Source organism: Monodelphis domestica, chromosome X (assembly GCF_027887165.1).
Source record: "Monodelphis domestica isolate mMonDom1 chromosome X, mMonDom1.pri, whole genome shotgun sequence".
Classification (NCBI taxonomy): domain Eukaryota; kingdom Metazoa; phylum Chordata; class Mammalia; order Didelphimorphia; family Didelphidae; genus Monodelphis; species Monodelphis domestica.
This window is the reverse complement of record NC_077235.1, coordinates 9043768-9058652: the sequence shown is the minus strand read 5'-3', so window position 1 is coordinate 9058652 and position 14885 is coordinate 9043768. Positions and strand designations below refer to the sequence as shown.

The following is a 14885-nucleotide window of genomic DNA, read 5'->3' as shown; positions in this document are numbered from 1 at the left end:
AAATTCGACTATGGATTAAAGCAATAGTCAGAACTATACAGAGAGAGGGGGCCTTCAAGATGACCTAGTCCATTCCTCTGATTTTCATATAAAGAAAAACTGGAACCGAGTAGGCAAGGGCCTTGCCTCTGGTCATCAAGTTAGCTCAGGAACAAATTTGGTTGTAAAAGCCAGGGGTTACAGTCCTAAGGTCAGTGCTCTTTCTGTTAGGCCTGCTATGAGAAACATGAGTCATTTGAAAACAAAATGACATTTACCAAATGTTGGGGACCAACTTTTAATGATACAGTTTTACTTTTTGAGACATCAGCTAACCATCAACAACATGCTTGGGGTTCAGCTGCCCCGATGTTATTTCATTGGTACAGTAGAGCAATATTTACAAAGTCTTTCAAATTCAGCAACCAAAACTAAAAACAGCTTCATTTTGGAAAGCTCCAAAGCCTTAAAAAATGTAAACAGTTCATTTTTACATTGCTGTAGAAAAGAATTTCTAATGAGTGCAGCTTAATTTTTTTTTAAAGTGAGCTCTCATAGAGCCTAGTGACCACGAAATAAGGAATGAAAAGAGTTCTTTACATAGAAATATTGTGCTCCAGTGTGCAAAAAAATGCTATTTCTATATACACGTACAAAGAAACTCCTAAAATCCACAAGAAATTGGGCCACAAAACAATTTATCCTCAAATTGAGAAATTTATAAAAACATTTACACATAGTTGTTGACCTACTGGAAACCTGCATCACCTTGTCCGTGTCACTCCCAGAGTCCAAAGGTACCACCTTTAAGGAAAAAAAAAGAATTCTGTGCAAAAGAGAAGTTTTTTTGGAACTCTAAACCAAAACCATTTTCCTTTCTTTGAATGGCAAAAAGAGCCTCAGAAGAATTGAGCTATTAAATTCAGGGCATGTAACCAAAAAAAGGCACACACAGGAGATTCAGAGATGAATATATTTCATGCGGAAACCTTTGCATGTTGACAACTATAGAGCAATACCACAACCATTTTAAAAATGTCAGGCCTATCATTAGGCAATTCTCTTTCTTGCAGGTATACACGTGCCCTTTCTGTTCTATGGGGTCCGGTCACTAGCTCATTGACGATGCCTCCCAAAATATATGATATCTGAGCAGCTTAAAAACAATGTTAGCCTGCAACACTAATCCAATGGTTTTAACTTAAGACGCCTACAGAAACTCACTCATCTCTGTTTATTTTTAATTGCTTTCTCACAAGTCAAACTACATATTTCTTTTTGTTAATAAACACTTTGATTGCTCCAGTGAAATCAGCAGACAGGAGAACTTCAGTGTGGTCTGTCTTCAGAGCACCTGAAAGGTATAAAAGAAAAAGTGTCAGTGAATGGAAATGTTAGTGAATGAAGAAATGGAAAACCTGAAGTCTTGTGAGGTGCTTCTCTTCCCTTCCCCTTGTGGCCTGGCACATGCCATGCCTCCTTCCACCTCTTCTGGGGGGGATCCTCTGCTCTGTATGTCTCTCATTTTACCCCAAGCCTTTCTTGACCTTTTCTGGTGTCCTGGACCCCTGAGACCATAGTCAAAGGAAGTCTATGAACCCCTTTTCTCAGAATGTTTTGAGAATGCCTAAAATATAAAGGTCTACAAAGAAAACCAAAGCTAGTGAAATAGTTACTGAAACAAAAAAGGAACAAGGTAGCAGATCCTCTGAAGTCTACCCATGGACCCCAAGCTAAAAATCCCTTAAAAGCCTATTCAGGCTGGGATCACCTTTCTTGGGCTTTATTTTAGTCAGTTTTCAAAAAATTGCTAAGACAAGTTAGATCTTGCCACAGTAATCAGAGTTTCTGACCCAAAATTTAGAGCCCAGAATTGGACAAAGGTGATTGGCCTTCTGCAGAGACTTGTTTGAAAGGGTACTTGCTTTTCTTGAAATTAGGACTGCCGCAGAAAATCTAGGCTATTCATACATGCAATCTAGAACTCTTTCTGTATGTGTGTATGTATATGTCTGTATGTCTGTCTGTCTGTCTGTCTGTCTCCCTCTGTGCATGTGTCCCCATCTCCACTACTTCCCTTAGAGTAATGTTTGCTACAGCCAACCACAGTTCAGTGTTTCAGAAAATGGCAGGAAGCTGGAGGGCTTCTCAGCCTGAGAGGCACTGGGGTGGCACGGTTGGGTGTCACAGCCAAATTTAACTCTAGCTTCTGGGGTTTACTTGTCTATACTGAAAGTGGAGGGAAGATCCAGTGCAGGCCACTATGAGGGACAGTGAAGTGACTGCAATAAAGCCAGGCAACATATCTGCTCACACATCCGTTTGCCTGGTCTAATCACACTGGATCACAGACTCAAGAATGCTTACAATTCATGGAGGGAGATCAATCAATCCTTCATGAAGAAGCGGGCTTATTCCAGTGGATTGAACAGGACACAAGTGAGCCCATTTTGGTCAGCTCTATCACAGACAAGACCTAAGCCATCTGAAAATATCCTTTCCCTTTCTTTTGGCCATGGATCTCTGGAATGAAGGGCAATGGCAGCAAAGGTCTTTGGGAGATATGAAAGGGGGAAGAGGGAAAAGGGAAGAGCAAGGATCCGATGAACTAAAGCCACACTGAAGTTTCACTTTTCCTTTTAGAATGTGGGCTGCCAGGAGTAGAAAGGAAAGAAGGAAATCAGATGGAACCTTTCATGCTATCAAACCTTGGGGATCAGTCAATTGCCTCTAGTTGGCTGCCAAGGACCAAAATAAAAAACCCCAGCAATCTTAGAAAAGTTCAGCCTCTTTTAAAGAGACCAGAACATTCCTAGTATTTTGGGAAGCACCGAATGTGGAGTGAGGACCAGGGCCTCATAACCTCAGGTTCAAGGAAAGATTTTGGGTCAGTCTATGAACATAGATGGGAAAAGAAATTATGTATTTATTTTCACTAAACTCTAACTTAAAATATAGCATTTCCTTTGATTAGGAAGGTAGGCAACAAACTGGATTCTGAGCAAGGATAAGTAAGTGCACATGCTTCTACACTAGTCTGACTACCCAAGGTTTGAGATATATAAAAATGAGAAGGAGTCCTGGAAATGAATACAAAGATTTTGAAAATGAAACTGTCCCGGTCCTCGAGAAGTTCAAATTTTAGTAGGAAGAGAGGAAAATACAGTAAGTAAATAAATACCAGGCTACCTGAGAGAAAAAACACTATCAACTAGGAGTAGAGAGTAGGCAAGACTTCAGGTGGAATAAGTAGCTGAACTGAGCCTAGAATTCTAAGAGAAAGAGATAGGTGGAAGTATATTTTAGGCATGGGGCACAGCTTATGCAAAACCATGGAGGTGAGAGACAAAGGCCCAAGTCTTCTTTCTCTCTCTGAAAGAAAAGAACCTTCACTAGATGCTACCCTTGAGACATCTCCTTTTTGCAGCTCAGCTCCTAGAAGAAGCTATCTGAGCTCCCAGTCTTCACTCACACACCCCTCTTAACTCCTTGTAGTCTGGCTTCCAACTCGGCCATTCACCTAAACTGTGCCCCCCAAGTCCCTGATAATCTCCGAATTACCAAATGGAGCAGTCTTTATACTCAGTCCTCCCCCTAGACTAACCCTGCTGACCACCTGCCTTCCCATTCTCCTCTCAGCCTTTCTCTTGTCTTTTTTGGACACTGCTCTCTCCTGTTTCTGTTCTTACCTGTCTGGTTACTGCTTGTCAGTCTCCTTGGTTGAGCTGTCCTATGTGCTCTAACCACCACCCTCGATGTAGGGATATACTTCAGGATTCTGTCTTGGGCCCTCCTCTCTATACTCCCTTCCCACCAATCCCATGGGCAATTCTACCTCAACATGTTGAAAAAGAAAAATCGTCCCTTTCAAATCCACTGTTCTTTCAAACTAGCCAATTTGGGTGAAGGGTACCACAATCCTTTTCAATCAGCCATGTTTGCTGACTGAGTCACCCAGGATGCTACCCACTCACTAACCCATATCCAATCACTTGCCAAGTCAATGAAATCTTCAAAGCATCATTGAAAAATAATCCCTTTCTTTTCACTCAGTTGCCCCTTGGGTTCCCAATCGTTTTAGCCTGGACTACACCAATACCCTAATTCGGGGTCTTCCTATCTCTAGTCTCATCCCCTTTCCAAACCATTCCACTTGGAGCTGCCCAATGGATCTTCCTAAAGCACAGACTGAGAATGTTACTCTCCTGCTCAAGCAGCTCCACTAGTTCCCTATGGGCTGCAGGACAAAGGACAGGCTCTCTGTTTGAAATTCAAAACTTTCCCTAATCTAGCTCTCCCTTACATATTCCAGGTTTTAGATTCAAGCCAAACTGGCATCTACAGCTTCTGGGCCTTTGCCAAGGTTAGCCCTCATTCTTTAGATGCTCCCTTCTTAGCCATGCTCAAGAATGGACCTCCTAACAAGAGACCCTCCTGATAGCTCAGTTTTTAGTGTTTTCCCCACTGCCTTTCAAGATTATTTTGTATTTGATCTGTACTAGACTCGTGTGTAGTTAGAATTTGTTACCCTAAAAACTAATATTCCCAGCACTCTACTCTCTTTCTCACGTTATGTGCTGATGTAGGGAGGTTATAAATTTTGTGTAGCCCTTCCTCTTGCAGTCTCTTGATCTGAGCTGTTTGGTGGAGGTGGCATGAGGTGATTGCCAGGAGAACTTATCCACGTGGGTTCTTTTTTAAACCTTCACCTTCCGTCTTGGAGTCAATACTGTGTATTGGCTCCAAGGCAGAAGAGTGGTAAGGGCTAGGCAATGGGGGTGAAGTGACTTGCCCAGGGTAACTCAGCTGGGAAGTGTCTGAGGCCAGATTTGAACCTAGGACCTCCTGTCTCTAGGCTTGGCTCTCTATCCACTGAGCCATCCAGCTGCCCCTCCCATGTAATTTTTATTTTGCTAGATAATTGGGTTTTTTTACTTCTATTTCCCTTTTATTTTTTCTACTTCAAGTGATTATTAATAAACATTATGAAATATAATTCTTGGAGTATTGGATATTAATTTAAATCCTACATTAGCATTGTATTACATGTATTATTATTGTTTTGACTTTGACAATCTATGTACCTATTCTTTCTCCTAAGGAGAAGAAAGTCCTTCAAGATCGACTCTGCTTTCTTTTTGTCTTTGGACCCTGAGCACCTGGCACAGGGTCTGGCAAAGACTGAGTGCTTAAATGGTGCTTCTTGAATTGAATTAAAAGTGGATTTCTGAGAAATGTAAATCTGAGAGGGTGGCGACACATTAAGGAAATATTTAAGGCTTGGTAAATTCATAGCAAACCTTTCAGAATATGGAAAAAAATTCAACAAGCAGAGGACATATTCTTTATCGCCGTCCAGCTCTACTCTGGTTTAGCCTTAGCTAGATGGGGGGATTAAATACTGAGGGAAACTAACTTCTCAGGACAAATTCAATAGAAGCACCTACCGGAAGGTATGGTGTCTGATACTTGAGAATCACTATCTTTCTCAGTAGCTTCAGCCTTCTCAGATGTCCCTTCCAAAGATAACATCAAACTTGGGTTTGGAGCAAAGATTGCTGATGTAACAACAGCATTGTGTGCTAGAGGAAAGAAATGCATTTCAGGAACACCTTGAAACAACAGATGTTATGGTTTTTGTAGAGTATACAACATTTCTGCTAAAATATCCTTCGAAATTAGCATCAGGACGAATTCTAAAAAGTATGCCATAAAAATTCTCAAAAGTAACTCCTGAAAAATTGCTGATATTCTAATGCTCTCAAATTTTAAAGAACTCAACCAAAGTTTTTTTCTTTTGTCTTTCCACTTTAAGATTTCCTTTTTTTAAACTCTTGCATTCTATCTTAGAATCAATACAGTCTATGGGTTCCAAGGCAGAATAGCGGTAAGGGATAGGCAATGAGGGTTAAGTGATTTGCCCAAGGTCACATAGCTAGGAAGTGCCTGAGGCCAAATTTGAACTTGGGACCTCCTGTTTCTAGGCCTGGTTCACTTTGATATTTCAAATCGAGATGGATACAACAAAGTCTAAGTACATTGATTTATCATCTGAAATAATATTAGGTGAACTCAAAACTAAGACCTACTAGCATTCAGCTTAGAGATCTCTTAGAAAATAAAGAAGCAGGATTTTACCTTTAATTCCTTCCCAAAAGTCATTGCGATCTCTTCTGACTGAAGTAAACTTGCTTAGATCATGGTATGTACTCCAAATATAAACATATTTATCTTCTGAGCCACTAACAAGGTATGTAAAATCATGGCTAAATAAAAACAAACAAATATTTAGTATCTAGCAATAGAACTTGAAAAGGAAGAAATACAGGCTGTCCCCAATGGCTGCTTGACTTTGGGGACATCCAGTCTGGTTTTGAAGTTTTCCTTTGGCCAGATGTTATGAGGAAGTGCCTTTATTTTCAGAGAAACCACCTTTACTATAAACAGGCCCAGAGTTCAGATTTCATCCAAATAGATAACTCTTGGTAAGGAAACTCCCTTCACCATGTAGGGAGTGACAATTTTTCTCATTTATAGTCTTCAAGAGTTATCACACACTCTGAAAGATTCTAAATGACTTGTCCATGGTCACTCAGCTAGTATATATTTATAGGGCCATAGCTAGTATATAAGACTTGAATACAGGTCCTCCATCTTTACAGAATTTTATAGATTTAAGGCTGAAGGGAGTTCTAGGTCACCGAGTCTAACCCATCTCCCCCATTTTGCAGATGAGGAAACTGAGGCATAGAGAGGACAAATGACTTGCCCAGGGTCACATTGCTAGTAGGTATTTAAGGCATATGTGAACTTCGGTCATCCTGACTACAATTCCAGGGAGCTAGCTCCTATGCCATATTGCCTCTCCCTTGGCCTACCTTGTCTGAAGAGTGAACTCCAACAGACACATTATACCTGGGGTTATGTTGTTAACAAGGTCTGATGTCACTTTCAGGCTTAGGTTTTTCAGATTAAGAAACATCATTTCTATAATGCGTCAAGGTTTGTAAAAGACTGAATAAGCATCACCCAGGGAAGCAGGTACTCTGTAGGTGCACATCATCTTCCTCTTATAGAGGAGGAACCTGAACCTGAGTGCGTCATATACTCAGTCCTACAGCTGAAGTGTTTCAAGATGCAAAGCAACCAAGGCCTCCATTGAGAGGAAGTCCCCTCTGTCTATCAGCTCATCTAATCCACAGCCAAAGCATGGGCAGGTTGGTGCCCACAGGCCCAATTACTGGCCTGAAGCTGTGCAGAAAAGTTGTGCAAAACTAAAAGGTACATTCCTGGGGGCCATCTGCTTTCAAGTCTGGAGGCCTTTTCTCACCAATAGGCTTCATGTACACACGTCAAATGAAGAGCCTGAGCTTGTAGGAAAGAACTTGGATTGGGTCCTCAAATCTTTCAGGAGCAATCAGTATAATCTAGGGTGAAGCCAACCTTTTCTGGACCTGTTTGCTCTCTCTGTAAAAATGGGGATAGTTCTTTGCCTACCTACCATTGGATTTGGGGAGGCTAGAATGAGGTCAATGATGTGAAAATATTTAGAAACATCAAAAAATACCTTATGTCTAAGAGAGAGGGGATGATCCGGCCCCTTCTGGGTATTTCCCATCACCAGTTTACCTGAAACTTGCTTTGATCTGGCTGCTGCTGTTGACATAGCCTTTGTATTTCATAGACAATGACAAATCTCTAAGGTCATATAGTCTGATTCGGGAGTCATTTGAGGTCACCAGTATCTAAAAACATATCAAAAGGAAAAGTTAAGATTAAAATATTAACTGGGGGGCAGGGGGGATGATAACCAAAGAATAGAAGCCCAACTGAATGCCTGCATCCCATTCTTCAAAAGAAGAAAAGGAAGAGACTTTCTACTAAAGCCTTTGATGGAATGGCCAAGATTGTGAGCACACATTCAGAACACAAGAATACAATACCTTATTTTCTCCAGGTAAAGGTTCAATGCCAGTAATTTTTCTTCCAACTCTGTTGCGTCCTCTGGTAGATCGTACATGTATTTGGGTATGATATTTCAAATGCTAAAGAGAGATTTTGAGTGTCTCAGTTAATTTCAACCAACTTTTAACATAAAAGGCCGAATATTTTAATTCCCCACAACATACCAGCAAGCACTGACCTCAGTGTCATAGAAGATACAACGGCCATCGTATGTGCCAATGACAGCATATTTGCCATTCTGACAGAAATTGGCAGCCGTGATCAGCTTGGTTTGACCATCTACTTCATTCCACAATGCCACTTTTTTGTCAGGAATGTTCCACAGTCGGAGTTTTCCATCCAAGGATCCGCTTAGAAAATAACGGTCATCCTAAAGAAGAAGCAAACTTTTTTCTTCAGCAAGTTCCCAACTTGGGCAAATATTCTCTCTAAATGAGTGAGAAGTAGTGTAGGGCAAAGGAAAGAGTCAGAAAAGGATCTGAGTTTCAAAGTAATACTTCAGGTATCTCACTATAGGCAAGTGATCTAGCTTCTCTGAGTCTTAGTTTTCCCCAGGTGTCATTATGACACAGGCTGCCCACTTCTGGCCAGAGAGGTGATGGACTCACCATACAGATGGAGACATATTTTTCTTTGGCCATAGTAATGGGTGAATATGTTTTGTATGATTACACATGCTTATAACAAGGAGTTTATTTTTTGTGCTTTCAAAATTGGGGTTGAGGGAGGTGGGAGGGAGAGAAGGCAGATGAGTTTATTAAAAAATAATGAAAATGAAGATGGTTGGATTTAATGATTTTTAAAAATCTCTTCTGGCTCTAAATCTATGATCCTATGATAATCTTTGGTAGAGAAAAAAATAAAGCTTAAACAACTGGACCAACAAAAAGAGAATCAGACATTTTATTGTACATACACTTTGTTAAAGACTTACTTACTCATAAAACTCATCTCAAAGAGGGAAGCTCATTTTTATTAATCATCAGGTCAAAAATAGAAGGGACTTGATGGATCAGGTCCAACTATGTCAATTTACAGTAAAGATGGTTTGAATGCAGGCCTTTGGATTTCAATTCCAATGTTCTTTAGACTACAGACCAAGTTCTATTCTACAAAACTTGCCTACCATAGTCTTGAGATTCTCTATCTTGAAAAATAGATTATTGTAAATTCTCTTAGCTAGCTCTGACAATTCTTGTAGGTATCTGGTTCACTTTAATGGACACCATAACTTAAGAAAATGTCAACTAGAACCCAACTTGTCCCACTTGACCCATATTTCCTGAATAAGTCTTATTTTTATATATTTGATTCAGTTCCCAAATATTTGACAAATGATGTCTTTATCTTAGAAACTTGCTGTAATTTTTTTCTCAGTTTACTTAATTTATTTATATCTCCCTTTGTGTCTACATCATTTATTCTTTTGGACCTTATCTTGGCATACGGTGTAAAATGTTGGTCTATGCCTCATTTCTTCACAACTGCTTTCTAATTTTTCCAGCAATTTTTGTCAAGTATTGAGTTTTTACCCTAAAATCTTGGCTCTTTAGGTTTATCAAACACTAGATTACTGTGGTCATTTATGATGTATTATGCATCTAATCTATTCTACTGACCAATCACTTTATTTCTTAGCTAGTACCAGATGTTTTTCATCATTACCACTTTGTAATAGAGTTTAAAGATAAGGTCCTGTTAGGCCAACTTTTTTTTTCATCGATTCTCCTGATATTCTTGACCTTTTGTTCTTCCAGATGAATTTTGTTATTAGTTTTTCTAGCTCTATAACATAATTTTTGTGTTGATTGGTGTGGTACTAAAATACACAAATTAACTCAAGTAGAATTGCCATTTTTGTTATATTGTCTCAGCCTACCCATGATCAATTATGACTTTTCCAATTGTTTAGATCTGTATCTGTGTGGAGAGTGTTTTGTAACTGTATTCATATAATCCTTGGGTTTGTCTTGACAGGTAGACTCCCAAGTATTTCCTATTGTTTGCAGTGATTTAAAATAGAATGTCTCTTACAATCTTCTCCTGCTAGATTTTGTTGGTAGTATGTAGAAATGCTGATATTTTCTGTGGGAAGGCCCTGTTTTTCTCTCTCCCCTTCATCCTCCTCCCCTGCCATCATACTTGGTGCCATCTTTCTCCTGTAACTTTGTCATAACAGAAGGGTAAAGTATTTTGTTGTGTTATATTTTTGGACTTCTTTTAGGTTAACTGTGCTTAAAAAAAGCAAATAAAGCAGAGAAAAACCCTTATATTTCCAACCTTAAGAGAAGGCAGACCCTTGTCCATCCCCATTCTGCACTGAATTAAGTTGCTTTTCATTTAAGAAGTCCTTTTTCCATGTTAGTGCCTTTGACAATTCTGTTCCTTCTTTCCAGAGCAGAGAATAAGATAAACCCACACTTACTCTTGGATGGAATGCAATAGCAGTGACAAAATCTATATGTTGAAAACAGCAGAGGCATTCTCTTCTGGAAATGTGCCATAACCTGACGGTTTTATCCATGGAAGAAGAAAGCAAGAAATAGTTCTGTGGAGAGAACCCAGTAGTTGATTCAATGCTCTGATGATCAATTATGCACCTAACAAAAGGCACTTTGAGGTGCTATCAGCAAAGGATTATGGGTGTATAGAAAGTAAAATGAGGGCAGAGTTCTTCTGGCACATACTCTGGGGTTATCAGGACAGAGTATGTGAGCATCTGCCTAAAAACAGAAGCAAGGCTTCTAGCTTCCTTGTACCTTCTATTTTTCTTAGACTAAAAAGTGACTTTTCTTTTTCTTTTTTTTAAACCCTTACCTTCTGTCTTGGAGTCAATACTGTGTATTGGCTCCAAGGCAGAAGAGGGGTGGTAAGGGCTAGGCAATGGGGGTCAAGTGACTTGCCCAGGGTCACCCAGCTGGGAAGTGGCTGAGGTCATATTTGAACCTAGGACCTCTTATCTCTAGGCCTGACTCTCAATCCACGGAGCTACCCCCTAAAGAGTGGTTTTTCAAAAAAATCAAGAGTTATGAATTTTTCCTCTAATTTGACCCATCAACTAAGTGGTCACTAAAAGACTCTCTGAGTAACGAGAGGACTTTTTGACCTGGACCATATTGTGGTAGAGGAAAATCCCAGTGAGGAAACTTGCACCATCAATGCAGGTCAGAACCTCTGCCTGTCTTGAAGAGTTGCCAGGGGCTTAGGGCCCCTGGTGAGAGGTAGGTAAAGTGACTTGCCCAGGACCACACAGCCAGGATGGGTAGGTGGGACTTGAGGCTAGGACTTATGACTCCAAGGCCAGCCAGCCTCCATTCACTGTGCCGTGCTGCCCCTCAAAGGTAATGAATATGGATTCTTATAAATATAATGAATGCCTACTGACAAACAGGTCATTAATCCATGTGGATTTAGTAGAACAGCAATCATCTTATGATCTTGCTTGAATCTATTATCAAATTCCAAACCTCATTTTTCTAATTTAGTAAACATTTTCAGAAAAGCCTAGCAGAGTATTGATGTAATGGTCGACTGATAGAGAAGTGGCATTTAAAAATGTGTGTGGAATAAGCAAACAAAAATAACAGACTAGCACTACAGAATTTTCAACCCTTTCCATTCTGTGGCACTCCTGGAAATTTACTGACAAAAAATGATGCTACGATTAGGAGACATCACCTGTTTCTAAATCTGAAGGCTAGGAAGGGAGGAAAGATGTATACACCTCCCAAGCAAAAAACAAGTCTAGGAGAAGTGATGGGTAGGAATTACCTGGGAAGATGGCGCCAGCTTGTCACAGGACCCACCAGCATGGGTCTTAGTCATAAAGTATGTGGACAATGAGCTAGAAAATAGCCAGACACTTTAACCATCCATGCCAGGATTTGCTACCTCAGCTGAAATTTCTCAATTAAGAACCTGTCAGTTTTTACTCTTTAATTTCTCAATAGACTTCGCAACTTGAAAGAAACCCAAAACCAGAAAGGTGATAAGAAATCTGTGAACAAATGCCAGGCACATTCTTCATGCCTCAAGCCCAGAGCATTCTTCCATTAAATCATAATATTAGTAGTCAAAATAACCCTTGAAATACTGAAATCACAGTTATTCTTATTTGATCCACTTATTTGTGCATTGGAATGAGAGGTGTTGAGAACCAGGGAAAACCCGATGTGGCGGCAGGGCCCTTTACTGCCCTCGCTCCTGAATCTAATCTGTACCTGTACCTGAATAAGAATCCTCTTTGGGACAGCTGGTTGGTTTAGTGGATAGAGGGCCAGGCCAAAAGACAGGAGATCCTGGGTTCAAATCTGGCCTCAAGATACTTCTTAGTTGTGTGTCCCTGGGCAAGTCACTTCATCTCCATTGCCTAGCACTAAGGTGCTCTTCACCCTTGGAACCAATACATAGTATTGATTCCAAGATGGAAGGTAAGGCTTTTTAGAAAAGAATCCTCTCAGTAGACTAGGCGAAGGCTCATCTAGCCTTGACTTGAAGGCCTCCAGTGAAGGGGAGCCCTCGCCTTTGGTTCTGTTATACCTATGGATAGGTCTTTCTATAACCTCCACCCAGTGCTCTTTGTTCTTTCCTCAGGGGCTGAGAATAGTAAGCCAGATTACTCTTCTATAGAACAGCCCTTCAAATATCTGGGGATATCTCAGTTCATCCTCCAAGCCTGCTCTGAAGCACCTCCAACAGCCCCAGTTAATTCTACCAGTCTTCATATAGTATTATCTCATTCAGCTGTCCCTTCAGCCTTTGTGCCATGCTGATGGAACCTGAAATATCACACTCTCGACTTCAAGAACCATGCTCCCAGACTTGAGGGGAATCAATCCATTCATTCATGGAACAGTTGTTCTGGGACCAAGCTTTTCTAATAGGTGAGTGAAGGTAAATGCCCCTTGGCTACTCTTTCTAGCCAGCTTTAAACCAGAACAGATTGTATATACCACCAATACTCCATGCTCAGACCTTTTGTCACCTATCCTGTCCACTTGCCCTGGGCATAGTAACCATATTGACAGTACCATTGTTCCTGGAATGAGTGTCTATCAATTGGCCTTAGGATCAATGACTCTCCAGACTACAACTCCCTTCCTTGGCCATCAAAATCTTCCTCCTCTTCTTCCTCTTCATCATCTAGTATGTATTAAGTGGGTCTGTCTCCAGTAGAAAGTGGGCTCCTTTTGTGTTTGCGTTTCCTGTGCTACAGGGCTATGGCATAAAGTAAGAACTTAATAAATGCTTTTTCCTTCCTTCCTTCATTTAAAGGCTCTTCACAACTGTGTTTGCCCTTCTCTGGACAATGTTTGGCTCTACACTGTCCTAAAATGTGGCATCCAGAAGTGAACATAATACTCCATATGAGGCGATCACATCAAATAGGTTAGTCAATGAGCTGGCAAGGCCAAGAAAACCACCCAAGACTTTTTCAGAAGAATCACAGCATTTAGCTAAGCCTCCCTAGCTTCTGCCTATAAAGTCAATTTTAAAGAATACAAACTGAATTGAATTGAATTTTACCTAATTAGATTCAGCCCAATGTTCAATCTTATATAAGCTCTCTTGGGAACTTGTCATGCAGTGTGTTTACTAAGCTGTGAAGCTTTGTGCCATCTATACAGTTGATAGATAAGCACATCATCAATATCTTTACCAAAGTCAGTAAAGACAGTCAATCAATGTAAGTGATTTACCAAGTCACTAACATCTAGTCCATGTCTCGCCAGCTTATTAACATGAACAACATGAGAAACATTATCAAAAGCTCTGCACAATCTATATAATCTAGACCTCTGATAACCCTAGGGAGGCTAATAAGCCCATGGGAAAAGAAAATGAGGAGAAAGCCATGGCGATGTCTCTGTGGAATCATTGCTTCATTTTCCAGATGCTTACTAATGACTCCTTTTGTAATTCTACATTTCTGTTCTAGAATTCTGCCAAATATCTAAGTCAAGATCCCTCGCCTAAAGTTTGCAGAGTTCAAAGTCTTCCCTTTTTTTGAAAATCAGGATATTTACCATGCCATTCACCATGATCTTTCCAGTATCACTATTGGTGGCTTGGTGCCTTGAACTTCTCAAGGGCAGCTAAGCCTTTCCTTACTACTGCCTCACTTTCTTGAGTATATCAGCTGTCTAATTAGCACTTTTGTTCTATCTTTTCTAGGGTAAAGCTCATTCTTCATGGAAGAGAAAAAAGAAACCAAGTTAGAGTTGAGCAGCTCTGCTTCCTTTCCCACACTAAGCAGTGTTCCTCCTTTCCTCAAATCCTTTTTTGTTGTCCTTAGCTTCCCTTACCAGCCTCAGTTCCCCCTGAGCTTTAGAACTTCTGGCACAGTTCTTATGGGACTGTAAAAAACTTTTGTACTCATTCTCTACTCTCACAATTTAAGTCGGTCAATGAGTTCCCCGTACATTTGTATTCATCTCCTTAGACTCCACTGCTTGATTCCCCACAGCCCTCCCTTCCAATCTTTTTCCTCCTCAATGGAATTGTTTCTCTTTTGTATTTTTAGAATTTCATTCTTGAGAGTTCCCCATCCTTCCCAGACTGACTTCCCATATAAGCATTCATTTTAAGCCATGAGATCCTGCCCATCCTCTCCCTATATCCTTAAAAACTTCTCTCTAACTGAGAGGGCATATCAAGCTCTACTCTTGGGCCCGGTTCCGCTCATTGGTTCCTCTATCTTTTGAAGGATGGAATTAGCATTGAGCCTGGACAGACACTTTGCACATCAGCCCCAAAGCAGAGCTTTGAGATTTGATTTTTTGAAATTTGATTAAATTTGAAATTTGATATTTATCTTGAACTTTGCATGGTGGGAACCAGATCCATTTTGCTTAAGACTATAGTCATTTTTTCCACTAAAAAAGGAAAAAGTTATTTAGGCAGAACTAGAAGCCAATCTGTAAGAAGACCAAAGTAACTTA

The 14885-nt window shown here is 40.3% G+C and overlaps 1 protein-coding gene across 1 annotated transcript in view; it reads right to left on the bottom strand.

The window, feature by feature from the left end:
• Positions 1 to 263: 263 nt before the first annotated feature.
• Positions 264 to 14885, bottom strand: part of WDR44 (WD repeat domain 44) — an 84365-nt gene continuing 69743 nt past the window's right edge. Inside the window, exons 14-20 of the mRNA XM_001374332.4 lie at positions 10370 to 10492; positions 8123 to 8314; positions 7923 to 8024; positions 7609 to 7724; positions 6118 to 6245; positions 5427 to 5561; positions 264 to 1333 (exon numbers count right to left, since the gene is read on the bottom strand). Of these exons, the coding sequence (XP_001374369.1) occupies positions 1239 to 1333; positions 5427 to 5561; positions 6118 to 6245; positions 7609 to 7724; positions 7923 to 8024; positions 8123 to 8314; positions 10370 to 10492 (891 nt within the window). The 3' untranslated portion in view covers positions 264 to 1238. The remainder of the gene's footprint in view (positions 1334 to 5426; positions 5562 to 6117; positions 6246 to 7608; positions 7725 to 7922; positions 8025 to 8122; positions 8315 to 10369; positions 10493 to 14885) is intronic.